This window comes from Sinocyclocheilus grahami, unplaced genomic scaffold, assembly GCF_001515645.1.
Source record: "Sinocyclocheilus grahami isolate Dianchi unplaced genomic scaffold, SAMN03320097.WGS_v1.1 scaffold37.1, whole genome shotgun sequence".
NCBI classification, from domain to species: Eukaryota; Metazoa; Chordata; class Actinopteri; order Cypriniformes; family Cyprinidae; genus Sinocyclocheilus; species Sinocyclocheilus grahami.
This window is the reverse complement of record NW_015505216.1, coordinates 3720581-3748386: the sequence shown is the minus strand read 5'-3', so window position 1 is coordinate 3748386 and position 27806 is coordinate 3720581. Positions and strand designations below refer to the sequence as shown.

Genomic DNA, 27806 nt, shown 5'->3' with positions numbered 1-27806 from the left:
TTTGTAATATCGGATTCACCGATAAATGCCGCCATCTTGTGGGCGTTTTGAGAATTGCGCGCAGGATCACCATTTCAGCGAGTCTGAGGGGAGACGATACAACAACAACGGCGTGCAGGTACTTGATATAGTTGCTATAGTTAGTAAACTTTATTTAACATAACAGCCATTTATGCACAAATTAGATGCATTATATAAATGCCTGATATGCAGTTTATGCAGTTTGGCTCTAAGAAATAGAGACCAACTCACGGAGTCACGTAAGATAATCCGTCAAGTCCTCTCCCAATAAAGACGTAACATTGCATGAGTCCTGTCCTTTATTTATTTTCTCCATTTGAAAACATTAGACATTCTACATTTATTTTGCATATTGTTAATATTAGTGTTGTTGCTGTTGATGCTTTTTATAAATAAAATGTTTTTTATTGTTGTAGTATAAAGATTAAATTTAACATGAAAGACTGCTAATTTTCAACACTTAAAAAAAATGATGGCTGAAAAGAGGAAAAACCAAAGTGAAGTATGAACTTACTTCACTCAGTCATTTATTTACTTTATAACAGTAAATAAATATCGGTTCTGCATATCGGTTATCGGGCACATAAACATGCAAATAATTGGTATCGGTTATAAAATATCAATATCGGTTGATCACTACTTTTGCTGTAACGCAGTAATATAACGCATTACTAATAAAATCTGGGTAATATTATTACTTATTACAATCCCAGTAACGCAAGTTATTAAGTGGTGAATTTACCAACACCGCAAAACAGCACCAGAGAATAAATTCCGCGGGTAAAATGGTTTGTCTATTTCCTGTTGCTGGAACTAGATGGTTGAGGTGACTGCAGAGACGGATTCTACATTTGTGAGATGGACACACTCCTGTTATTTTTAGTTAATCTGAGAAAAGGATAAGAATGCATAGTCAGGTGCAAAATGTGCGACACCAAACTCTCAATATGGAGAAATAGCACGAGTTATCGGAGAGAGCTGCGGGGTTGGAGAAGAGAAAAAAGGCGGCGGACGAGCGCAGACAAGCAACAAAAATAAGTTTAACTAAAAATAACCATATTTGTTTTTATTAAATCATAGTCTATAAAATGAATGAATATGTGAAATATTTGACTTAAATAGCCTAATTAACAGATTAACAAAACGAAAGGAAAAGACTGAGACATGCTGCTGAGTTTGGTTCATAGGCTATTTGTGTGGCGCGGCGCTCTACGAAAGTCCACGGAAAGGAAACCGAGATGATAGAAATAAAGTAAACATTGCAGTTTCGAATGATCTGTATGACCAAAAATAACGAGTAATAATGAGTATTTTTGTTGTTGTTTGTTTCCGCTGTTCGATCGCGCCGACGCCTCACGCACACACATAAAGCATTGCAAACGTTGCAGCCTGTTCATTATAAGAATAAAATACAGTCAACCAAACATCTAGATACACTGGTTAATTTAAATAGTGCGTACTGTGTAGTTACAATCCGTGCCGTTCAGCCTGAGCTCGCGCCAAACACACATTTGCTCATGTGAAGAGGATGTTTTTTAAGCGCGTTAAATAAACCTGGTTTACATAATAAATAATAGTTTTGCATTCAAATACATCGCAAATATGGACACAATTAATTGGACTAATGCCGAATGAGAAAGGTAGGCTGCGCGAGAACGCCATTTGCTTTCAGTTTCGCATTGAATTAGCCTCATTCGTTTTGGCTTGTTTAGCAACTTATATTTTTCATTCTTGTTTTCTTCTGAAACCGTTCAAAATAGCCTATAGGCTAGGTATTGTGTTTATTCTTTGTATATTATAACATTTCGCTTTATTTACCTGTATTACATTTATGAATGTAATAATGCAGTTTGTGCTTATCTGGGTTTAATCTAAACTAGGCTACAACGTAACATTATTGTAGACCTATACCGGTATCTAAATATGATTTTATGCTATATAGACCTACCGCATTACCCTCCACTGGATGTAGAATGAGCAGTAATAAACTACATTTTGGCATTTTGTAATACTTGTGGATATTTTGGTGAGAGTAACTCAAAAGTAGTGTAACGCAGTACAATTCAGAGACAGTAATATTGTAATGTAACTAATTACTTTCAAAAGACAGTAACTAGTAATATATAATGTATTACATTTTGGAAGTAACTTGCCCAACACTGTTTTCTATACATCTCTTCTGTGAGACGCTAGTGCAGCAGTCGTACTTGTCCGTCTAAAAAATGCACTGAATATGCGTTCTGTGTGAATGGCTTGGTTTCGGTTTTAACCTAATCAAGATCTTCTCCGCATTGAGCTTCTATATTTCTCTAATATTTTTAATGCATAACACAGCAGCGGCGCGTCTCGTGGGCTAGACTAACAAAACATTAAAATGCAACAACGTCACTTACATCATCACTGCATCTCGCGCGCCACTGATAACGCACTCCTAACATTCAAATGCAAATGTTTATTTTAAATTCGACAAATATTCATTCTTTATTCACAATCTCCTCATCACAGGTAGGCACAGCAATAATTTCAGTTCGTGTTTGTGTGTGCTGTCTGCGTCACTCATAGACCCTGTCTATATCGAACAATTTTTCTATCGATATCGAAGAAGGTGTACCGTCGATAAATATCGATACCGTTTTATCGCCCAGGCCTATGTTAGAGGATGTTAAACTATATATAAGTTAAAGTAAATATATATTTAAATATGGCACTATCGAAAAATCTTGGACTTGCATGCTGCTGCTGTCTATCAAAGCAAATCTCAGACACATCATGGATACATGGAAAATAAACAGTGCAAACAAAAGCACCCCAATTGAGCCACAGAGTAGAGAATGCTGGCAGATCTGCATGTGAAAACCACAGCTAACACATCTAATCACTGTGAGAAAAACAGCATTTTTTGAAATGTACAACCCTAAGAAAAATAAGAAAAAATCTGGGTCAAATATGAACTGTACCACATTTCAAATTTGAAGTATCTGGGTCCAGCCAATGAAGGTTCATGATCCACAACAAGGGGTGGGGCCACAGAGGCAGTGGAGAGGGGAAAGTGTGTCAGTTATACAACTTCATCTTTACCGAGGGAAAAGAGTGAAGAGAAGGCCAGAGTAGAGGAGAGGACGTCTCCTCACCACTAAAGACAGGAACTTGAGGGCACACACCACCACAGACAAGGAAAAAGACAGGAGGGAAAAAACTTGTGCTGAAACATGAGCACTGAAGTCGTTAACGGGGGAACTGAGATTCCAGAGTTTTCTACAGACGACTGTTCTTACCATGGACAAATGTGAGCTAGACAGCTGCAAAAATCTCCATAAACAATAATCCGAAATGGGAAGACATCACCCTCTGTATTTAGAGTAGAGGTCCCTCAATAGGTTATTTTTTATTTTAAAATGGTATAATTTAGGGCTAGTAACATTATATGGAACTGTAACAAACATGAAGTCGTCCAGTCATTTTAATAAGTATGCATGTGATTGGGAATTTTGCGCAAAGGGTTTTGCGAAAGATTTCCCCATGCAGATTTCACAGTGTGTGTTTTTTTTTTATTCTTGATGTTTTTGTTTTTATTATGATAGGACAGTCTGGAGCTCACAGGAAGTGAAGTGGAAGAGAGAGGGGGGGGGCAGGATTGGGAAAGGTCCTCGAACTCGGGACGCCTGTAGCTCTGTACAACAGCTTTCTACAGACGACTGTTCTTACCATGGACAAATGTGAGCTAGACAGCTGCAAAAATCTCCATAAACAATAATCCGAAATGGGAAGACATCACCCTCTGTATTTAGAGTAGAGGTCCCTCAATAGGTTATTTTTTATTTTAAAATGGTATAATTTAGGGCTAGTAACATTATATGGAACTGTAACAAACATGAAGTCGTCCAGTCATTTTAATAAGTATGCATGTGATTGGGAATTTTGCGCAAAGGGTTTTGCGAAAGATTTCCCCATGCAGATTTCACAGTGTGTGTTTTTTTTTATTCTTGATGTTTTTGTTTTTATTATGATAGGACAGTCTGGAGCTCACAGGAAGTGAAGTGGAAGAGAGAGGGGGGGGGCAGGATTGGGAAAGGTCCTCGAACTCGGGACGCCTGTAGCTCTGTACAACAGCTCTGTATGTCGGCGCTCTTCCCACACATGCTTTTATCGGCATCGACTTTAGTTATAATATGTACCCTCAGGGGTAAGTAAGGTACAAAGGTGTAACTTTTAAAAAGGTACTGCCCCAGTGACAGCTTTTGTACCTTTTTTCTGAGAGTGAACCAACAAAAAGCTGCTTGGTTTGAAAGTGACTTATGTCTTAAGCTGTGTTTCGTACACTACTGACAAATTTGGCCACCGATTTAGCGCACCGTTAGCGCACCTTAACAATAATAGTAAGACTCTCAATGATGAAAGTGATGAGAAACAGTCTACTAAGAACAACAACAATGAATTTTACTTAAGGGGAAAACAGAAGTGTCTATTTCTACAGAACTGCAATGTACAGTCATATGGAGTTCTGAAGAAAATGCAAAACAAACAAATAAAATGAAAAACGAGATATTTAAGATTATTCCCCATTTCTAGATCACACATTTTGGACACTGATCATGCATAAAACTTTGCACATATATAAATTATTGGTCAAGGACATTAATTAATGTTTTTGTGACCGGTGTTTTATTGACATACAAAGGTGATGGTTCATAGACCAACCCTTTGAAACCTACATACTTTCAGTTACCAGCTCAGATGTTTAACCACTAAGCCACAGCACTGTACACATTTTACTATAATTGACCATTTATCAGGTGGTTGACATTTTATACAGATTATCTACCCAAGAACTTTATTCCCTAGAAGCACGGCTTTGGAAAAGTCCTCATAATGCCGGCCAAGTCAAGCACTGCTGTGCACGAGAGCCCAGTTCTCCATCTCGATAGAAATGCCATGCTGAGCCAGAAAGAGGAAATGAAAGTGGGTCACATTATGAAATCAAACCACACAACCGTTCTCAATTTCCCCCCGTCCAGTCCTGTGACTCCACCAGGAGGAAGACGGATAGGAGGAGAAAATGGAGGTCCTGCCTGATGGCACACTTAATCTATCGGCTGTACCGAGAGGAAGGCCAACGACGTGGCCGTTTGAGTGGCTTCCCGCGCCCCCCTCTCCTGCCCTGCTGTGAGCTGCTGCAGAAGGGGTTTAGCCGTGTAATCAGCAGCAGATGTGGGGCGGAATAAAACTTCTTTGGCATCATAGAACAAGAGCGCCACCCAATGGACAACAGGTATATGACTGAAAACACAAAAGTACTGTTGCATTCCTGATGGCAGGATATTAAAAGGGAAACGCCTACCATCATCTTCCCTTTCACATCAGTAAGACTTGCCCAGACAATAATCAAAAAAGATATATAGAGAATAATTGCCAATAGACCACTGAATGATTAATAATAAATGAACTAATGTGCCATTACATCTCTGGTATCATGCACTAATTTTCAATAAATCAATGGTCCATGTTCCATTATTCCACTCACATACACACACAAAATTACAAACACAAATACAAAGTCTGACCACACAAAACCAGGGAGCCAGAGACCACTGTCTTAATTAATTGAAATGCTAGAAATACACACAAAAGCAACTGTTTCCCTCAATAATAAGAAAATACTTTCTTTGTGCTGTTTCTATTAGTGCTGTCGTGATTAATCGCATCCAAAATAAAAGTTTTTGTTTACATAATATATGAGTGTACACTGTGTATATTTATTATGTATATATAAATACAAACACATGCATGTATATATTTAAGAAAAATATGTTATGTTTATAAAGGAAATATATTTATATATAATATAAAATATAAATGTATATACACATGTAAATATTTTCTATATATATACTGTATGTGTGTGTGTATTTATATATACATAATAAGTATACACAGCACATATACATACAGTATATTATGTAAACAAAAACTTTTATTTTTGGATGCGATTAATCGCGATTAATCGTTTGACAGCACTAGTTTATATTTAAATTGATCAAAACTCAGTTTCTGTTAATAAAGTCTGAAAACAAGCAGCAATCTCATAATTACAGCAGAAATATTTAAGCCATTGTGGGGGCCTTTGAATATTGTGTTGGACAGTGAGGGGCCTTCAGGTCAACTCCTAACCACTAAACAAAAAGACATACTAAATACTCAACTGTTTGCAAATATCTGGCAATTTCACAAGAAACCTTTTCTCCTGACACTATAAGACAAAGTCATGTGGGAAATGGTCTGCTTCAAAATGACAGGAACTCAAAACATACTTTACATTAAATTACAATGTATGTGTACGTACACCCTCAGCTTTCATGATGTTTGAAAGGCACTCGCGATCACAGCCCTCCCACATGCGCTTATTACTTTAAAAGTGATGGAGGGACAAGCGGAGATAGAGAGAGAAATGGAGGTTGAAAGATGAATGGAAAGATAGCCCTGACAAACTGCAGGCGGCTCTAGCATTCCTCTCAGGCCTGTTGAGAAAGTAGCTGTGGGTTCAGAGTCCTTGACATGATCCGCCTGCCAGCTGAAATACACTAACACACAGACGGACTGACAGCTCTCTGTGTCCTGGCACGGCCTGATACATTCCTCACAGCCCAACACTGATAAGACTCGAGACAAAACATCAAATATACTTGTAACCAGTGTTGGAGAAGCTACCATGAAACTTGTCAAGTTACAAACTACCCTTGGACATACTACAAGCTACTAACAAAAAGTAGGTGACAATATTAAACCTACCTAAGGGGACATCCCCGGTCTCAAATATACACTTTTGACTAATATTTTTTCATGACTTCTAATAATCATCTTATATCAACTAAATGCAATTTTTCCTGTGATGGCAAAGCTTATTTTTTTTATGTTCAGCATAATTACTCCAGTCTTCAATATCACACGTTCCTTCAGAAATCATTCTAAATATGCCGATTTGCTGCTCAAAACACATTTATTATTATCATTATTAAGGCTGAAAACTACTTAATATTTTTGTGGAAACCATGATAAAATTTTTTTGACATATTTCGATTAAAAAGTTCAAAAGAACAGCATTTACTTTTTTTTTTACTTCCTAAATCTTTTGTAATATTATTAATATCTTTACTGCTACTTTTGTCAAATTTAATGCATAAGTATTATTTCTTTGCTAGTTTTAAAGCATCACGTTGTTATATTTACCCAAATGGGAACGTTTTGCCTCACGCTTTAGCAGTGGTTCTCAACAAGGAAGCTGGGGACCATTTTACATGACTTTACCATGACTTAAGAATTTAGTAAGTTTAGAGACTTTTCCAGAACACCCTAATATTTCCAGGTTTTCCATGACAAAGGAAACCCTGGAACAATGCTGACCATTCTCAGGGTTGACACTTTTTATGTTCCATGAAACTTGAATTTATAAAACGGATAGTTCCGGTCCTTGATTCTGATTGGCTGAGACGCGTTCGAAGCTGTTGTAAATTACTCTACAAACATACACCTTTGTTTACTTCTGTGTGTTGCTCGGCAACCACTTTGTTGCAACCACAACTGTTTCTGAGGAACTACATTGTTTGGTGGAAGAATACTGTTTTTATTAATATCATTACACTTTTATTTTATCTGTTTTATTCTGTGAAGCCTTACTACGTATATGGAATAACCGTTTTATTAAAGCAATAAGCCCCAAGAAGCCGTGGTTTTACAGTGAATCTATAACAGCTAAGGGGGTTTTAGGCACTCCTCTTCGCGTCGTGCCTAACAACGCCCCTTAGCTGTTATAAATTCACTGTAACCACGGCTTCTTGGGGTTTATTGCTTTAATAAATACAACTAAAAAAACTAGAACACACCCAAAAATTTAGTGATAAACAGCAACATTTAGCATATTAATTTACTATTACACACTATTTACTAAACACACACCAGTGAATCATTTTTCAGTTGTTGTAAAAAAGAAGGTTATTACTGGAAAAGTTCATCATTTTAAAAACAGCTAAGCTACTATGACACTACTGAAAAATATATTTACGCTAGTATCTCCTTTCAGCAGCTACTTGCGACAAACACTTGATACAATTCAGTCTGTTTTCTGAAACCTTGCTTCTCAAGAGCACAACAGGTTGTGATTTGTGATTCATATCCCAAAGGTACAAGCCTAATTTTCCCTGTTATCATTTCCAAAACATCATGAGGCAGTGATATCCAGGAATACTGATTCATCTAGTTCTGCTGAACTTCCCTGACCCTGGTTAAGCTCTGTTTAGGGTTCGGAGTGCTGAATATTTATAGCAAGACAAGATTAATTGCTGTCTCTGTTCTTGCCCTGACCTGACTGATTCCAGCAAAGCAAACCCTGCCAATGAAAAAATACCATTAGTTTCACATACTCTAGCATGGTTCATTATGGGGCCTCAAACTGCAAACCACAGACTCTGCTGACCTTTTCCACGGGCCTATGGCGCCACCAAGTGACCACTGTGGGGCTCAGAGATACAGAGGTGGACAGAGGAAGAGACAACTGATCCAGAACGTGATAGTACTTTCATAAAGAGATCACTGCAACGATTGAACTACACATACACACTAGTGTATCCAGGCAAACAGACTAACCTTTCTGCAGCGTGGGTTTGGGCAACTGAACAGAGAAATGTCTTTATCCAACAGTGCTGGGAAGTTACAAAATGGACACCTTGAAAAGAAAGTGAGGAAAAATAGTGTTGTTAGGATTTATAATGATGAATCATTTTAATCTCAAGTTTGTATAATTTTACATTTTTTGAATTCTGTTTCTCTATCGCATGGCTTTCAAACAGTTGAAATATAAAGCACTATATGGACTACTTGATGTGGATTACTTTTTTGCCTTTTTGGAGCTTGACAGTTCCAGCTATAATTAACTTTCCTTGTATGGAAATGAGCAGTTTGGGCATTCGTCAAAATATCTCTTACTTTGTTCCACAGATAAAGAAAAGTAATATAGCTGTCTCTCAACACGTTTAACTAACCTGACCAGTTCATCAGCACAGGTGGCTGCTACGGCCTCCTCTGCCTGTCTCTCGTAATATTTGCACAGAATGTTTTCAGGTAAAACCTTCTCCAGCTCACTGGTAGGGAAGGAACAGGTGCAGCTCCAATCCATACAACTCAACTCCGACTGCAAACAAACAGAAAGAATCCTTGTTAATACCAAAGTACACTGTAACCGTAAAATTCAATGAGTGCTTGCACTGAGAACCTACACTACCGCTAAAAGGTTTGGGGTCAGTAAGATGCCTTTTTTTTTAAATATTACGTTGATCAAAAGTGACAGTAAAGACATTCAGAATGCTACAAAAAACTAATCAAATTAATCAATTAATTAATTGAACTTAAATCAATTATGTTCTTTTCAATTCATCAAAGAATCTGGGAAAAAAAGTATCATGGATTCCCCCAAAATATTAAGTGTTTTCAACACTGACTATAATAAGTAATGTTTCTTGAGCAGCAAATCATCATATTAGAATGATTACTGAAGGATAATGTGACACTGAAGACTGGAGGAATGATGCTGAATATTTAGCTTTGCTATTACAGGAATAAATTAAATTTTAAATAACATTACAATATAAAACGTTCAAATGCAATAGCTTTTACAGTATTTATTACCCAACTCTTTTAGAGAACTACAGACCGGTTTCCCTTCTACTTTTCATCGCAAAAACACTTGAATGACAGCTCTTTTCACCACAAGCCTATTTCTTTGGGTTATTTCAGGAGGAACCATTAGAAATAAATGGAAGTGAGCCGTGTTAAGTACCTCAGCCATTTCCTTGGCTTTCTGCTCGTAGAACTGCAGCTCTTTCACGAGCGATGGCTCCAGTGTAGTCTCGTTACCACGGCTCCATCTTCGATTCTTCTCCAGAAAGTACATCTTTCTCTCCAGTTTAAAAGAACCTGAGATGAACGAGACACAATGAGCATTTCACTGTTTACCAGGTTTTATTTTGCGTTGAAAGAAAGAATCATATTATTGCTCTTTTGTTGGTTTTGATTGCTTATATTGTCCTCATTTGTAAGTCGCTTTGGATAAAAGCGTCTGCTAAATGACTAAATGTAAACGTAAATTTATGATCCAATAAATGCAATCTTGGCGAGCATTTCTTTCAAAAACACTTACCGACCACACACTTTTGAGTGGTAGTGGATGTGTCTAAACACGCTGTATGAATTTCACTCCATTAGACATAAAATATGAAACACCTGCAAAACAATGATGCCAGAGCTTTTCTGAGAACTTGTCTTATCCCATTTTTTGTGCAATAGTCAAGGTGAATATAAACAGTATATCTTTTGTTTATGATTATTAGAATGGAAATGAAACTCAGATGGGAGACAAATTGGGAAGCACCTAAAAAGCACAGGGCAAAATGAAACCAAAACACACAGGAATTTTTAAAACATGAGAACAAAACATAAACACTGTGCACAATGCCTGAAAACATTGTGACATAATAATGGTCATGACCGCACACACAGTTTCCAGTAATACAATTCAAAAGTCATAAAGGTAACCTCAGAGACTGAACAGTCTAAACAGATGACTTACCCGTCCCGAGCCGAACACTGCCTCCTGGGCGTATTTCACCAGACACTCCTTGCAGAACAAATGGCCATCTGTACACTGGGTCATCTCCTCAAAGGCAAACTCCCCACAGCAGCAGCCACACTCAATCAACTGGCCATCCTGAGAGCACAGGTCAAAAATGTCATATGCTTTCAACACAAAGTTCAGTATTATAATCTACAACACATTACAAGGCTGAGCGAGGTCCCTCTAATCTGATTTTAGAGCTTTACAACTGTGGAAAGGGACAAAATAACTTTCACACTCTTATACTTATACACACACTTATGATGTGGATTGACATGTTCTTTACAAGAGCATTTAAAATACATAAACTGGCTCTTCACACCCACCTTTTGATACTGCTCCTCATTCACTTGCAAAGCCAACAGGAAATCTTCATGCTGAAAGTGGGAGAAAAACCCTCCTAATTATTTCAACAATTAACACCCCGTCAGCTCTTTTCACCACAAGCCTATTTCTTTGGGTTATTTCAGGAGGAACCATTAGAAATAAATGGAAGTGAGCCGTGTTAAGTACCTCAGCCATTTCCTTGGCTTTCTGCTCGTAGAACTGCAGCTCTTTCACGAGCGATGGCTCCAGTGTAGTCTCGTTACCACGGCTCCATCTTCGATTCTTCTCCAGAAAGTACATCTTTCTCTCCAGTTTAAAAGAACCTGAGATGAACGAGACACAATGAGCATTTCACTGTTTACCAGGTTTTATTTTGCGTTGAAAGAAAGAATCATATTATTGCTCTTTTGTTGGTTTTGATTGCTTATATTGTCCTCATTTGTAAGTCGCTTTGGATAAAAGCGTCTGCTAAATGACTATATGTAATGTAAATGTAAAAAGCATACAAAAAACAAAGGCATATGTTACTCACCCTGCTCAAACTTGAAGTCTATGAACGCACGCTCATTTGGCTCTCTCCTTCTCTTCTTCTTCCCTGAGGGGTCAGTGGAGTTCTCTTGCCACTTCTTGAGGGCTTCGAATAAGGCCTTGAAAGGTTACCAGAAAGATTAATGTCACACAAATGATTTGTGGTCATACAATATGGGACTGTCAATAGCTGATGCCAATATCTGGAGAGTGACATATGCAGTTGCTCTGTGAAATTTTTCAGGAAAAAGGCAGACTGAATGCGACAAAATATGAAAGATACTAAAGTAATGACAATGAAATACATGTCCAAAGCTATGCTGCCAACTAGCAAACCAACCAACCCTAAACAACTTCTTTCAAATGACCACCATTATGGCGATGCGTACATGCACAGAAGTTTGGCACTTTCCAAGTAGCAGCAGTCTATTGTTTTTTTATTTATTAGGTCTACTCGTGTTGTCGTATGTGGAACCATTTAAATTTAAATTTTTTCATTGAAACTTTGTTGTTTTAATGTTTGTTGGAATTGCTGTTTTTATATTTACATTTACATTTAATCATTTAGCAGACGCTTTTATCCAAAGCGACTTACAAATGAGAACAATAGAAGCAATCAGACCAACGAGAAAACAACAACAGTATACAAGTGCCATGACAAGTCTCAGTTAGTCTAGCACAGTACACGTAGCGAGGTTTTTTTTTTTCTTCTTTTTTTTAAATAATACAATGGAATAGAACAGAACAGAACAGAATAGAAAGACATATGCTGCTTATATGCTGCAAACTGGACTGTGTCAGAGAATTTCGCTGTAACCCTGTGTAAGAAACTATAGTATGCCCCAACCCAGATTCCACTCCACAATAGATGTTTGTTCATGCCCATTTCCCAAAACGGCTTAATTATTATAGAGAAGATGAAAGTCAACAGTTATGTTGTTTCTGCACCATTTGGGATGATCACATCCTGAGCAAATGGTGACCAATTGTAGAATAAGAGTGGGTGTGGGACACCGAGAACCATCCCAGACAATTAAGCATCAGAACTTCATTAACACTCAGAGCACAGCTGTTATAACAGGAGGAAATTCTTTTACATTAAGGGTAGTAGAGTGTAAGGCCCAATCCCAATTCTATTTTATACTCTATTTTCCAGCAACGACAGGATAAAATCGCTGTTTTTGAAGTAAACTCACTCTAAACAGAGAAACGCACAGACGCGCATACACGCAACTTTCATCTCTCTCTCGAATTGGCAATATTTGAGAAAAGGGTTTAGTGATTTCTAATTATTTGGGGGACTAGCCCCCCTCAATGTCTATGGTGGTTATCGCCCTGATCAGACATGAAAATATGTTGTGGCACTATCGTGCAGTCTTTAATGATATGACGTTAGTTAGCAAATATTAGCGATTTTTTGCAAACATTTCTTTGAGTAACATGACCATAAATATGAACGCACGATTGAATGTAACAAAAAACAAATGATTACTTTTCATTAAAATCTTTATTAATGCCAAAAATGCATTTATGTGTCTTTTTGTTTGCTCGGGCATCCATGTTGCCGCTGAAGCCAGTTTACGCTGAGATAATTTATACCCCTTCATTTGAAGTGTGGTCCCGAAAAATCTTTGTTTGAAGGGCTGTCTGGCCCTTCCCCTTACCCCTACCCCTTCAACCAAAAGAGAATTGAGACACCCCTACCCCTTCACGTGAACGCGCGAAACGGAGGGGAAAGGGGAAGGGCTAAGGGGTAGAATTGGGATTGGGCCTAAGTGTATAAAAGGTTTGAGCTTAGGATGTTCGGGGTTCATTCGGACTCTGTTGAACCCAAGGTACTACATGTAGTTTGTCACTGCTATGCTGCAATAAGCATCTTCATCAAGAACTTCTACGTCATCATAACTTTTTCTTACATCTGCTACGATGACAGTAAATGAATAAGTCTAAATAAGTATTTTTTATGGATTTCAAACATTGAAGTATAATGTTATACAAATCCCGCTGAGAACAGGCACCTCGTCCATCAGTTTTGGTTTGCAGGCAAGTTCCGAACCTCCGCCGACACAGAGGTCACTGTCAAACCCGGGAGGCTCGCTATTGGTCAGCACTGCGCACTTGTGTGTCACCAAAATTAAACCTGACACAAACTTTCTCTGCCACGAAGTTTATCAGGCAAAACCGTTCATTGCACCCATTTCACTCACAAAATTTTGCCGAGCAACAATAAACGTGGCTGCAACTTTACACTAAATAGTTGAAAAACAGCCAGTTTACTGTGAATGTTTCTGTTATTTACAAAATGTAATAAATCACTTCAATATTAAGTGTATTCATCTTGCACTGCAGATGATTTAGTTAATGACAGTCATTTAAATGTAGCACACACAAAATGTATGACAATTATCCATCATAATCGTCAAAGCCCTAAAAGAGACTGTTAATCGTCATAATCGCAGTTACTTCTTAAACAATTAAACGCCAGCCAAAATTTCTATAACAAGTGTGACAGCCCTAGTTGAAATCAAATCAATATGTAGATCACTCACAATTTTCCTTAAAGGGGTCATATGATGCGATTTCAAGTTTTCCTTTCTCTGTGGAGTTTTACAAGCTGATTGTGAATAGATAAGATCCCTGAAGTTGCAAAGACTAAAGTCTCAAAACCAAAGAGATATTCTTTATCAAAGTTAAGATTCTGCCACGCCCCCCTAAAATATCTACCTCACTATGTGGAAATATTTGCATAATGCCGCCCAAATGTGCACGCAAAGAAAGGCGGCGTGGTTTCAGTAACCGCAGTTAGTGTTGAAGCAGCCATGTCAGGGAGACGCTGTGTGTTTCTAGGTGAAAGCAAAAGCACTTTATTTGGCCTTCCGAAAGTATATGCATTTAGGAATCTTTAAGATCACTTACAACAGAACAGCAATGCATTTTATGGACGACCGTTTCGTGAACCTAGGAGAGGAGGTAATTCTAACTTTGCTATGACAATCTGGCGCTTCTGAATCAGCTACTGTTTTGTTATTAGTTTAAGTATTTGCTATTGACTGTTCAAATGCGGAGTTTTGTGCATCGTGTGTGTGTGTGCGCGCGCGCGAGCGAGAGAGAGAGATGGTAAGGGGCATTACATTTCCGACGAGTGCTTGCGGTGTTCGGCCAATCACAATGCACTGGGTCAGCTGGCCAATCAGAGCAGACTGCGCTTGTTGGAAGGAGGGGCTTTGTAGAAAACGAAGCGTTTGAGAGAGGCGGGGCATAGAGGACCTACAATAATGTACAGTATTTGAAAAATAATGTGTTTTTTGAACATTAAAGCATGTCAACATTTTCTGTTACACCAAATACACAAAATAATGATCTTTTAAAAAGCATCATATGACCCCTTTAAAGTACACACAATGAAAACAGAAAATATTTTTCACCTTTCGGGTGATTGCATAGTGTCCTTTGAGGCAATTCAGGGCCCATTTGATATCCTGACAGCTCAACATTCTGAAGTCACCCATCAGCATGTCTGCAGCTTGAATGACAACCTCTGGGCCAACAGTCTTTAGTTTGAAATAATCAAAAAAAAATTCACTTTCCTGCGTAACAGAGAAAAGTAAGTAAATTATACCACATTAGTTAGATGTTTATATTTAATACATTCATAGTAACAACACCACATATAAACTACAGATTGGATGAAAATAGTGCAAACCTGCGTCTCAGAATCATTCGTCTCGAGCAGAACACTACTTTGTGTCAAAACGGAGTTCGCTTTTTTCGGATAATCAGGGTTTTCCAACAATAGATTGCATATTCTGTGATAAAAAAACCCAAACAATGTCTCACAAAAAAATAAATCACATGTAAACAAAATACGTCTTATCAAGAAATTAGCAGAAAAAGGTTTGTGCTTACACATTTAAATCTTTCAGGTCACCTCTCTCTATCAATTCTGCTACATATGCATCCTGCACATCGGGGAAAAGATCCATCTGAAAATGTCAAAACAAATCAAAATACATCCCCCACCTTAATACAATAATACAATACGCACACTCGGATCCATTAAAGGGATATTTCACCCCAAAATGAAAATTCTGTCATTATTTACTCACCCTCCTGTTGTTACAAATCCACAAGACCTTTGTCCATCTTCGGAACACAAATTAAGATGTTTTTGATGAACCCCGAGGGCTCTCTGACCCTCTGTAGACAGAAACGCAATGTTCCCAGGTCCAGAAACGTAGCAAGGGCATTGGTAAAACAGTCCATGTGACATCAGGGGTTCAACTACAATTTTGCAAAGCTACAAGAATACTTTTTGTGCACAAAGAAAAATTCTTCTCCCCCGAGTTACCATCTTCTGCCATTTTGGAGAGTAACCCACAATGTAATCAGCGCTGTTTACATTCGGAGGTAAAGAGCACTCATGAACATAATCTGCATTGTTTGCACTTAGGGGAAAGCGTGCGTGTGTGTTGTGATGCTCTCCAAAATGGTGGAAGACGGTAACTCGGGGGAGAAGAATTGTTGAAAAAAGTAGTTATTTTTGTTTTCTTTGCGCATAAGAAAAGTATTTTCGTAGCTTCGCAAAAGTGAAGTTGAGCCACTGATATCACGTGGACCATTTTACAGATGTCCTTACTACATTTCTGGAGCTTGGAACATTGCATTGCTGTCGATTGGAGGGTCAGAGAGCTCTCAGATTTCATCAAAAATATCTTAATTTGTGTTCTGAAGATGAACAAAGGTCTTACCAGTTTGAAACGACACGAGGGTGAGTAATTAATGACAGAATTTTCATTTTGGGGTGAACTAACCCTTTAACATGAGGAGCTAATCAGAAGACTCACCACCCCCTTCACCAGCATATCAAGGGTCGTCCGGTCAGGGGTCTGCTGTATGACGGGTTCTCTGTGCACTGAAGGTCCAGGTCTCTCATTGTCAGCCGGTGCAGGGAAACGTGCAGGAGAGAGAGGGGCCGCCGGCTGCTCGTCTCGTCTGACCTCTACTAGCACAGTCTCCTGTGGTGTCCGAGGCCTTTTTGTGGTCCTTTCAGTTCTCGGCCAGACGACCACTTCAATTTTGTTGCCCAAGTCTGACTGACCTGATTCAGTGGTGGGTGGAGCTGAGAAAACAAAATTGGCCTGATTCACTGAGTGTGCACTGGATGAAGGGTCCTTGGGAAGGGGCAGTGAGTCCTTAACAGGCATTGGAGGTCTGTGCAAGGCATTTTCTCTAGACGTCGAGGGTACAGCATTCTGGTCCGTGGTTAAGACACCTATGGCTTGGTTTCCTAATGTAGAATGTGCAGTGACTACAGAAGGATGATGAACGTGTGCGCTGGTAGGATGTCTGTTGGATCCAGATGCCTGGCTTGGGAAGGTGCTCGCACCCCACTTGGCAGCAGGTCGGATCAGCTCACGAAGAGGTGAGGGCTGCGGCTACCAGATTGAAAGAGAGTGTATGATTAATATTTGAACAGGAACTGCTCATCACATTTTAGTGCAGTAATTACACATCAATTTTCTGGAAATCAGAAATTTAAGCACTGAGCAAATGATAATTTCTCTCAACTCAATTTCTCTGTAGTTGTCATTTTTCTTGAGGAAAAAAAAAAAGTTTTTGTAATGGCCAAAACAAAAACAGTGCTGCTAAAAAGTATTTAGACATTTAAGGAACAATTAAAAATCAATTGCCTACCACACCAGTGTTATTTTAGTATAATTTAGTTTTTATTAGTAACGGTAAAAACTTTTTTTTATTAATAAATATATTTACATATTTTATATTTACAAATTTAACTAAATTAAAATGAAAAATGTTGACTTGGCAACTAGTTGAAATTAAAAGTTTTTTATATTTTGTATTTAATTTATATTTTTAATCAAGTAATTTAGCTTTAGTTAACTTAACCCTGTTGCCTAGAAAATAACAAGGCAGTTTGATGCTAAATTGAAACTCTCGTGTACGTGTGTCAAAGACTGACACGGAAGAGAAGAAATTGTAGTTATTTTTGTTTTCTTTGCGCACAAAGTATTCTCGTAGCTTCATAAAATTACAGTTGAACCACTGATGTCATATGGACTATTTTAATGCTGTCCTTGTTACCTTTCTGGGCCTTGAACGTGGTAGTTTCGTTGCTGTCTGCAGGGTCAGAAAGCTCTCGGATTTCATCAAAAATATCTTAATTTGTGGTCCTGAGGTCTTACAGGTTTGGAATGACATGGGTTAGTAATTAATGACTGAATCAGGAGTTAAAGCAAAAAAAAAATCCTGAGCCTGAACTTTTTTCTGGGGCTTGGGGGTTGCGGGGGAAGACACATACACAGGGTTATTTGGCAAACAAAAAAAGAAAATAATTTTCCTTGAAACGAATTAGTAACGTATCTGCCATTGCCATTAGCCCTTGACAGGCTCAGACTACAGATTATGGTGGGATATTTGAAACAGCAATACCAAGAAAGGTTACTCACTACAATATGGTGCAAACATGTAACATCTAGGATGATTTTGATATCAAGTTTTGCTGGTTAGTTTTGTCCTTGACAGGGTACAAGATGACCTACAAACTAAAACATGACATTTCTGAAATTGTTTTGTTCAAAAGAAATAACAGTAAATTAAATACTAGGAAATTAATATATAATAGGAAATATACAAAGACAGTTTACTACAGAAAACTACAGTTCAGTTCAATTAACAACAACAAAAACATTAAAATGGTGCAAGAACTGGTAACTTAAACAGGGTTTATACGGATACTGCAAAATGAAATTCAAGGACTTTTTTGGTTTTCAAGGACTAAAATCAGATCTCACTTATTAATCAATATTGTTATTATCTTTCAAATTCTAATAAATAAACGAATAAAACAAAATGGTACAAATAAATTGCAGCACATGCAAAGAATGCAATGACTGTGGCAACTTTAACATTTTAAAGGATACTATAGTTATCGCTTTCCTTATTCAAACTGATTTTTTTTTCATGAATATATGATTGACCTGAAGAATGAAAGCTATGTCATACACTTGGAAAATTATGAGCTTTATCACGCTCATAGACACTAGGGGTGTGACAATACACTTAGCTCACAAGGTGAGACAAAATACAGATACAGTATAACAAGACAATGTTTTAATACTTTAAGAAATTTTCAGATGACAAAATATTTGTCTTTTAAATCACAAAAATTAAAACAATGCAGTTGTATTTTGAAATGTTTTAACTAATCTAGTGCTTAACTAATGATTATTTTGCTAATCAAGCAATCTGATTATTTTGACAAGCGAGTAATCTGATATTTTATAGTAACACAAATAGAACTAAGTGGAAAAACAGGCTTTAATATGACTATATTTATATATAAAGTAACGATGAGGCAATAATAATTGGCCTAAAATAAAGTATCAAAACAAAGTACATGGTTTTATTGAACAACACTGTTAAAGGGGTCATATGATGCGATTTCAATTTTTCCTTTCTCTTTGGAGTGTTACAAGCTCTTGGTGCATAAAGAAGATCTGTAAAGTTGCAAAGACTAAAGTCTCAAATCCACAGAGATATTCTTTATAAAAGTTAAGAGTCAACCACGCCTACCTAAAACGGCTCGTTCTAACACGCCCCCACATACCTACGTCACTATGTGGGAAGATTAGCATAACGCCGCCCAAATGTTCACGCAAAGAAAGGCGGCGTAACTTTTAGTCTCACTGTAGTTTTGTTGACGCTGCAGCCATGTCGTGAAGAAGCTGTGTGCTTCGTTGTGAAAGCGAAACTACTTTGTTTGGTCTTCCAAAAGAGGACGATATCCGCTTCGTCATGCCTAAAGCTGATCTGTGCTGGTCACTGAGGGAATACATCAACGTTCACCATTAATTATAACTAGTTATGGCTAATTATTCATATTTCCCATGAGCTGATTCGTTACACCGTGGACGAAGCGGAAGTCCGTCACATGTGGTTGCCGCTCATTTGTCAGATCTGCCGGGCATGCCGTTCTCGACCTCACGCTAAGCTGGGGCTTCCCTGAGTATAGTGTGTATTAGCGTGTAGATTTCAATTTCTGCACAGTCTAATCTATTTGTCATACTTTTCGAATTTCATATTCAGAAATTATTTTAACCAAAAAAGCAAATTATGCTCCCTTCGAACTGGTTTTCTTTAAAATACAAATCTTTGTAATCCCAGGCTATCTGTAATCAGAAGCACATTTATAACTGGAATATAATTTAATTTCATTCACATGTGTTTCATAAACACATAATCCTTTATGGATTACAATCCGCCATCAAAATGATACATTTAATTATTCTGGCTGCTGTGAGAAAAGGCTATAAACGATCGGCCACCTGCAGGATCCTCACATGCGATAGCCTAGTAACTGGGACAACTACTTTGTTTACAGACGTGACATAATGACGCAGTGCCATGCTCTAATTTCCCGCGAAAACCTACCCATACCACTCAAATTAGAAAACATTATTATAAGCTAACTGTTGTGAATTGGGCTAAAGTAAGGCGATAGTTTTGAACACTGGTTGGTTATGAGTGATAATGTGTGCTGTTCAGATCTAGAAGTGCTCTTCATTAACTGCAAGCCGTTCTATTCGCCGCGGGAATTTTGTTCGTTCATTCTCGTCAGTGTCTACATTCTTATCTGTGTTTTTTTGTTCTGTCACTGTCATTCTGTTACACTGTGGAAGCTTCTGTCACGAAAACAAATTCCTCGTATGTGTAAACATACCTGGCAATAAAGCTCATTCTGATTATGTACTTACTCAAATATTGATTTCGGATCATTTTTAACCAAAACAAGTTACAGACTGCAGCTTTAAATACACAATGTAATATGCCTATATTATAACAAATACCTGCAGAGGCCACCAACGGCCTGGTGATGTTTCATGTGATTCAACGACATTTAAATACATTTAAATTTAATATTTGGCCACATGCAAAGTCAGAAACCTTTATTTTGAAATCACGATGTACAATAAATCGCATATTTAGAAATATGTTGATGTATTCTCCTGTTTTGGCATAGGTTTAAATGATTTACGTTACAAATCAAGTGAGTTTTCCCAGATGAACGGTAAGTAACACTCACTGCATATGCAGAGGAAGAGTTTAGCCCCTTTCACACATACAGTCTTTACTGGTAAATTACAGTTAAGAGATCATGTGTGAACAGGACCTTTCCAAAAATCCAGGTAAATTTGTTCTGGCAATCATATCGTTCTTATGGAGATGACGTGATTACTCTGAGCGGTTTACAAAGCTCTGCTGCTTTTTTAATAGCTTTTTTATGTAAATATGACGCTAGATGGAAATCTTTGAACATTGCGCCACGCAGCTTTTTCAATGTGTCAGTGTGCCAGGCTTCTTTTCCATTCATTAGCTAATGCTTGTCTCGTGTTTATAGGAGCAAAAACTTCTGATTGGCTAGTAATGTTAGTTTGGTTGAGAGTGAAAGCTGTGTTCCTCTCATACATTGGTAGGCGAACTCATGAACTCGAACGTGATATCAACAAGTGTTTTTAAATGTAGGACGACTTTTTTTCCCCGCAGCCAAACACCACACGCCGGAGATCTGGCATGGTGCCAGAGAACTTTAAGCCTTGCTGAATTTTCATTTTTGGGTGAACTATCCCTTTAAGACGTGTATCGAGGTGCCAGAGTGCCTGTGTGGAAAGATCATAGAACTGCGAATGTGTCCTCAACTTAGGTCCTTCACAGAAATGAGAGGGATTATGCATGATCTAAAACAACATGTAGAAAAATATAATATGCACTGTTGTTGTTTTTTTTCATTACTATAGTATTTAGTGATATCTTCAGGACATTTTCACTGACAAGCAGGCATCATATTGCTTGTTACCACAGCAACTGCTTGCGTGCCCACATTGAACAATTCTTTTGTGTAGTACTCACAAAATACCATGTAAGATTCTCTTTAGGCAACTATATATTATTTAAGTCCATGCCATTTATTGACATTTATTATTAAGTAAGTTTCATTTAAATAATTCAAATAAAAAATGAATGTTCCAAGTTTCACATTCATTAATTTAGCAGACCCTTTTATCCAAAGTGATTTACAAATGAGGAAAACTAATTGTCATTTGTTAATTTATTTATTGATTTTGTAAGTAACCATGTAATAATTAGGATAACGTATGGTCATCCAGCCATATTGCAAAAAATAAAAACCCTTCAAGGCAATGGGTCTGACTTTGCTTCAGAATTGTGATCACCTTAAAGGGGTCATGAACTAAGAAATCAAAATAAATAAAAACATTCTGTAAGTTTCAGAACTCAAAACTTTCTTGTTAGTCTAAAAACAGCTTATATTGAAGCCAGCCTGCCAAAACCACAGCTTGTGGAATGCTCTACTCTATGATGTAATAGTGTGGATTAGGGCAGCACAATTAATCAAAATTAAATTGCACATGCGATAAATCGCGATTAGGCAGAAGCTACGGTTGTCATGTGTATCTTTCAGTGAAGCACGGCTCTGTGATCAGCAGCAAATCTTCATACAAAAGCCAGAGGGCGCTTTTGCACTGAAACTTCAAATACGCCTAGCAGAAGAAACCCAGGAAATCCCTATAGCGGTTGCTGAATAAACAGAAGATTTAACTGCTTTCATTAATTCAGCGTGATTAATAAACACACGACTATGACAATATATGGTTTATCTGAGTTCATTTTATTATATTTTTTATTATAATAAAGTATATAATAATGCAATGCTAATCGACATAGCCTTTATCACTGCTTAGAATACTATAAAATGCTGCGTGTCTTATTCTGTGTAAGAAGCTACATCATCTCACAGAAGGATTTATTTCAAACACTCGGCTGACGTTATGAAGTAAGTTTGGAGTAAAAACATGTTATTAAATGTGGTATTTTCACGTGCTTTCAGATGGAGCAGCATTTACTAAACAGAGCCGTAGTTCACTGACAAGCTACGCAAACAGCTTTCATAATCGTTGAACGATTTCTTCGATTTCATAATCGCGCGATTAAAACGTCTGCTATTATGAACGCGTTTTTGTGTAGTTTGTCAGTGAACTACGGCTCAGTTTAGTAAATGCTGCTCCATCTGAAAGCACGTGCTGGAGATTTAATCACAGAACCAACTTTACTGACAAGATGCGTATGACAATCACATTCAATTAATTGTGCAGCCCTAGTGTGGATAAGCACTGCCTCTGCAGAAGATCAACGCCTACTTCTACATTGCTGCCTGTTTAGCCCCGCCCACAGATTTGCGCATAGAGTTGGTAAATAACAAGAGCGGCAAATGCAGGTCTACTCAGAAACCAAACGATAAACTTTATTTGATTAACTTTATTTTTAATTAAGTGCCAGTTAGCGTCAGTAAGAACTTGGCCCTTTGTTCACTTCATTTTACTGCGGATTTGTTTACAATCAAAGCACAAATTGCGGGATTTACAGAAAGATTTAAACTAAAAGAAGATGATGTGCCGACTATATTGGATTCGACACAAGTGTGAGTAAATGTTATTACGTGATCACTATTGCTTTGATTGTTAGTACAGATTGTTTGATATGTACTGAGTATTTATGTGTTTTTAATCTAAACCACATCAGCGTCCAGCTATGAAGGATGTAGCCTGTCAAACAGACACAACTATTAGGCAATCATAGCAGTGGGCGTTTACTTCTGTTCTAAGGCTGGCCACACACTAGACTATTTTAAGGCCGATTTTAAGTCCGATTTGCATCCGCAAATGATCGGGGGGTGTGACCCGATTCACGGCTTGTCGCAAAATTTTGTGCAAAAAATCCTCTGTTGTGTGGTGTCATTACGATTATTTATCTGCTCCCGATCGAGACAGAGTGTCGCCAAACTCAAATCGTAAATATCAAAGATATTTGCCTCTGACGTGATACCCGGGATAGCCAATGAGAACGGGCAAGCGTCACCTACCGGATGTTGCATGCTTCTATAGCTGAAACTTGGCAGCCACAAACATGCCATGAAGGCAGAGAACATCACCCATATTCTTTTTTTATACTTTGTTTTTCACTGTGAAACAGAACACGCGCCAGGAGAGCCAGCTGACAACGTTGATTGTCCTCTATTTGTCTTTCTTCTCTAGTCACGTTTGATCTTGCGAGTCTCCGTGAGATCACGTGACACTGTGAAATCGTTCCTACAATCAACAAGTGCGTGGTCTCGTGGTCTGGTCGAATCATCTAGTGTGCGCGTTCAGAGGATTATAAGGCTAAAAATCGGTTGAACTGCCTTCATGTCTGTGGTCTCCAATGGTTTTAAAATCGTTTAAGATTTGAAAATAGTCTAGTGTGCAGCCAGCCCAAGTCTACAATCTGCCACACCTGTTCAAACAGAGCGTTCTGTTTGGGGGCTTAAAACAGGACAGAAAATAGACCATTACTCCGAAATTATAATGGTTTTGATGTACAAATCTTGATAACATTAGGGCTGGACGATATGGCCAAAATTGATATCACGATATATTTCTTAATTTCAGTCGATACGATATAATTCCGATATCGATATAAACACTATTTATCTGAAATAGAAATCTTTTGTAACATTATAAATGCCTTTATCATCACTTTTGATCAATTTTAAGCATCCAACAAAAGTATTAATTTCTTTCCCAAAAAAATTATAAAAATTATACTGAATGGAATAGTGTATAATGTTACAAAAGCTTTTTATTTCAGATAAATGCTGATCTTTGGATCTTTCTATTCATCAAAGAATCCTGAAAAAAAATGTACTCAACTGTTTTAAATATTAGAATGATTAGAATTGGATATAATTTTATTTATTACACTGATAATTGCTTTACTTTGGATCAAATAAATGTAGCCTTGGTGAGCAGAAGAGAATTCTTTAAAAAAAAAAAAAAACTTTTGCCTGGTAGTGTAGGCTGATTATTCTTATAGATTTAAACAAATGTGCTTCAGCCAGAAAAAATTGTATGAAAAGTGCTCAGAGTCGCTGCAGAAAACAAAAAAATTGAACAACAACAAAAATGTTGGAAATGTTGCTGGAGACAGGCTTATTTAAAATGAAAACTCATTCTCTGCCAGCAGGAGGCGCTTTTAGAGTGATAAAACTAGCGCTTTCCCCAGTAATGGCTGTAATCAAAGCAGCTCCGCTCGTGAATGCTACTTTATCAGATCAAATGAAAATGCCATCGAAACTTTTCTGAAGACAGTCGGTTCCCTTCAGAGATACAGTCATATAAAACACCCGCGCCGTGTTATGATTTTGAAACGTGCAGTGCTCATGTTTATTCAACAAAGTCAAACGGCACAAATAAATCAATGTATGAGAAACTGGTAATGTATATATCGAAATATCGGAAATGTGTTTTAAAATCATATTACCGTTATTGAAAAAAATTATATCGCGATACATATTGATATTGAATTATTGTCCAGCCCTAATTAAAAGTGGTCCTCAGAGAACAGTACAAAGCAATAAAAAAAGGCAGTTCATGACCACTTTAATATTCTGAGTAGGGATGCACCGATACCGATACTGGTATCAGCATCGGGCCCGATACTGAGCTCCTGTCCTCGTGCTCGTTAAAATGCCCCGATACCAAACAGCATGTGATAAGTGCCATATTCAGACAAAGAAACACAGACAACAGAACAACAGACAGCAGAATGGAGTTAAGGATGTCTACTACGAAGTATATGTATGCAACGAATATAACGTTAAACTTTCAGTATTAACGCCTGTATACCTGATGTGCGCGAGTTGATCCCTTTCTCAATGTCATCACTGGAAAGTTTGTAGTTCAGTCGGATATGTAAAAAACAAGTAAGTAAAACAATGCACAAGTTACTTAACGGTAGGGAGAGAGAGAGAGAGAGAGAGAGAGTCTAATCTAAGTCTAAGTAATCTGAGTCTAAGAAATCTGTCTAATCACTTATTTTATTTTTATTTCTAGTTTATATACTTATACATTTTGCACTACATGCTTAATACTTTTTATATATTATTATTATTACTATTATTTTTCTTTCTGTTAATACATGTGTACTATTTGTAAGCAGTCCAGCTGCAATTGCTTTGGCAATACAAATGTATAATTTTTGTCATGCCAATAAAGCACTCTTAAATTGAAATTGAAATTGAGAGAGAGAGCGAGCGAGCGAGTGAGAGAGCGCGCGCAATTTTGTTGTGTTATCTTTGATGTTCACTCACTTAGCACACGCATCATTTGGATTAAAACTAAATCGTAAAAATAAGACCATTTATAAAATGCACTATACTTGTCCCTCTCATTCTGCACCAGTACAAATACGTGTATGCGTTGTGCGTGTTTTGCTTGCTTGAGTGTTTCTGCATTATATGAGTGGCTTTGGAATATAAATCGCAGCACGTTTCTGATGAAAAAAACGCGACTTCTATTTTGTAAAATATCACAGTTAGGAGATTTATAACGACTGGTTCCCTGCATTATCACAGCAAAGCGCGTGATTACAGTACTAAGCCACTGCAGTGGAGCAGCTCTAATGCTATTAAATTAAAGATGATGTATAGAGCAAAACAATGAACAGTGAAAGTAACAAAAACTTGTAAAATACATTTTAATGGGCATAATTAAGTGTGAAAATAACCGAAGGATATACAGTCAAACCCAAAATGATTCAGAGACCAGATATATATATATATAAAAAAAAATTTACTAGTGGGTGCAGAACACTATAGTTCATTTATGCAAGTGAGGATAGCTAAATAAAGTAAACTGTGACAAATCATACCCAAAAATTCTTCATACAATGGACTACTAGCAAAACTGATTCAAATTTGGGACCAAAAATTATTCAGACCGAGTCTGGGGAAAAAACTGAAGTTGAGGTTAGCATGAACCTGGTTGACAGCATGCCCAGGAGACTACAGGCTGTCATTAAGGCTAAGGGTTGCCCGACATTGTATTCATAGTTGTGTAAATACTGTCGTACTAACAGCTGTCTGAATTATTTTGGGTTGATTGTAATCCATTACATGCCTTTCTATCAAAGTTATCTAACATTATCAAGCTGACTTTGTTCTGACACAGTTTAACTCTGAGTTCTTGTCATATTTTATTACCATTTTCTAAACTATAGCAAATAAACTGTGATAATGTGAGAAATGTTGAAGGTGTCTGAATAAATTTTGGTTTGACTATCTATTTGATAACTGAAGTTAACCAACTAACATTATACATACTCTTTTGGTTTCTGTACCCAATATTTAAAAAATGTACAAATGCAATAAAAATATCGGTAACGGCAAGTACCAAAAATAAAAGTATCGGTATTGGGCGAGTACTGGAAAAAGTGGTATCGGTGCATCCCTAATTCTGAGTTATTATATCATATTACCATTCTCAAAATAAGAGGAGAAAAAGCAATATGTCAAATAGCCAACAATATCTGCAATGTACAATGCCAGGTTTATTGGACACTTAAAATAGAATGTGTGCTAGAGAAAAGGCGAAATGCAGAGGGTGTGTGTGTGTGTCTAAGTGCATTGGTTTATGGGTGTGGGGAGGTGAAGTTCTTGCAGAAGAGGTGTGTCTTCTTTAGTTGTTTTTTAAAGATGTGATGACTCACAAAATTCAAATCAAATTCAAACAAAATTCAAAACAAATAGCAATAACAACTGTGCAAAGTACCAAAGCCAGTATGCAGATACACATGCAGATACACATTTTTGAACAACTATCATGCAATATTATCATTAGAGATGCACCGATTGCAATTTTCTTGGCCGATTCCGATTTTTTTGTTAGTGTGATCTGCCGATACTGATTTTTGCCGATTCGGATTTTCTTTCTAAGAACTATAATTGACAGCATATACAAACAAAAATCAACTTTTCTTCAACGCAAAGTTTTATTTTCATAAAAAAAATCAAGTAAAAAGTCAGTAATAAAATAAGAATCCAAAAAAAATTTGCAAACAACAGCACAAATAAATGCAATAGAATAAAGAGAGCTATGAAACTAAGTTTTTCAGGTTAAGTAAGTTTTTATTCAGGTAACAAATACTACAGAAATTAAAGTAATCAAATGTTATTTTACACTTGATTACTTTAATTTATGTAGTCTTCATTGTAAAAATTAAATACAGATTAATGCTTACCATTAAAGTTATAAAACCTATTCAGTCAAGAGCAGAAAGTGATTTTCTTTGTCTTTTGTTCTTTGATTAACATGATAGACAGCAGTAGGTATATTGGACTGCGGTCCCTTTAAGAGTTTAT

At 37.2% G+C, this 27806-nt stretch overlaps 1 protein-coding gene across 1 annotated transcript in view; it reads right to left on the bottom strand.

Moving 5' to 3' along the window:
- Window positions 1-8347: 8347 nt before the first annotated feature.
- The window catches only part of LOC107581765 (E3 ubiquitin-protein ligase RNF216-like), a 35253-nt gene continuing 15794 nt past the window's right edge, over window positions 8348-27806 (bottom strand). The window contains exons 4-15 of the mRNA XM_016267415.1: window positions 16381-16971; window positions 15443-15519; window positions 15240-15342; window positions 14962-15123; window positions 11541-11655; window positions 11195-11331; window positions 11008-11058; window positions 10637-10774; window positions 9054-9202; window positions 8659-8737; window positions 8489-8566; window positions 8348-8401 (exon numbers count right to left, since the gene is read on the bottom strand). Coding sequence (XP_016122901.1) covers window positions 8348-8401; window positions 8489-8566; window positions 8659-8737; window positions 9054-9202; window positions 10637-10774; window positions 11008-11058; window positions 11195-11331; window positions 11541-11655; window positions 14962-15123; window positions 15240-15342; window positions 15443-15519; window positions 16381-16971 — 1734 coding nt within the window. The remainder of the gene's footprint in view (window positions 8402-8488; window positions 8567-8658; window positions 8738-9053; window positions 9203-10636; window positions 10775-11007; window positions 11059-11194; window positions 11332-11540; window positions 11656-14961; window positions 15124-15239; window positions 15343-15442; window positions 15520-16380; window positions 16972-27806) is intronic.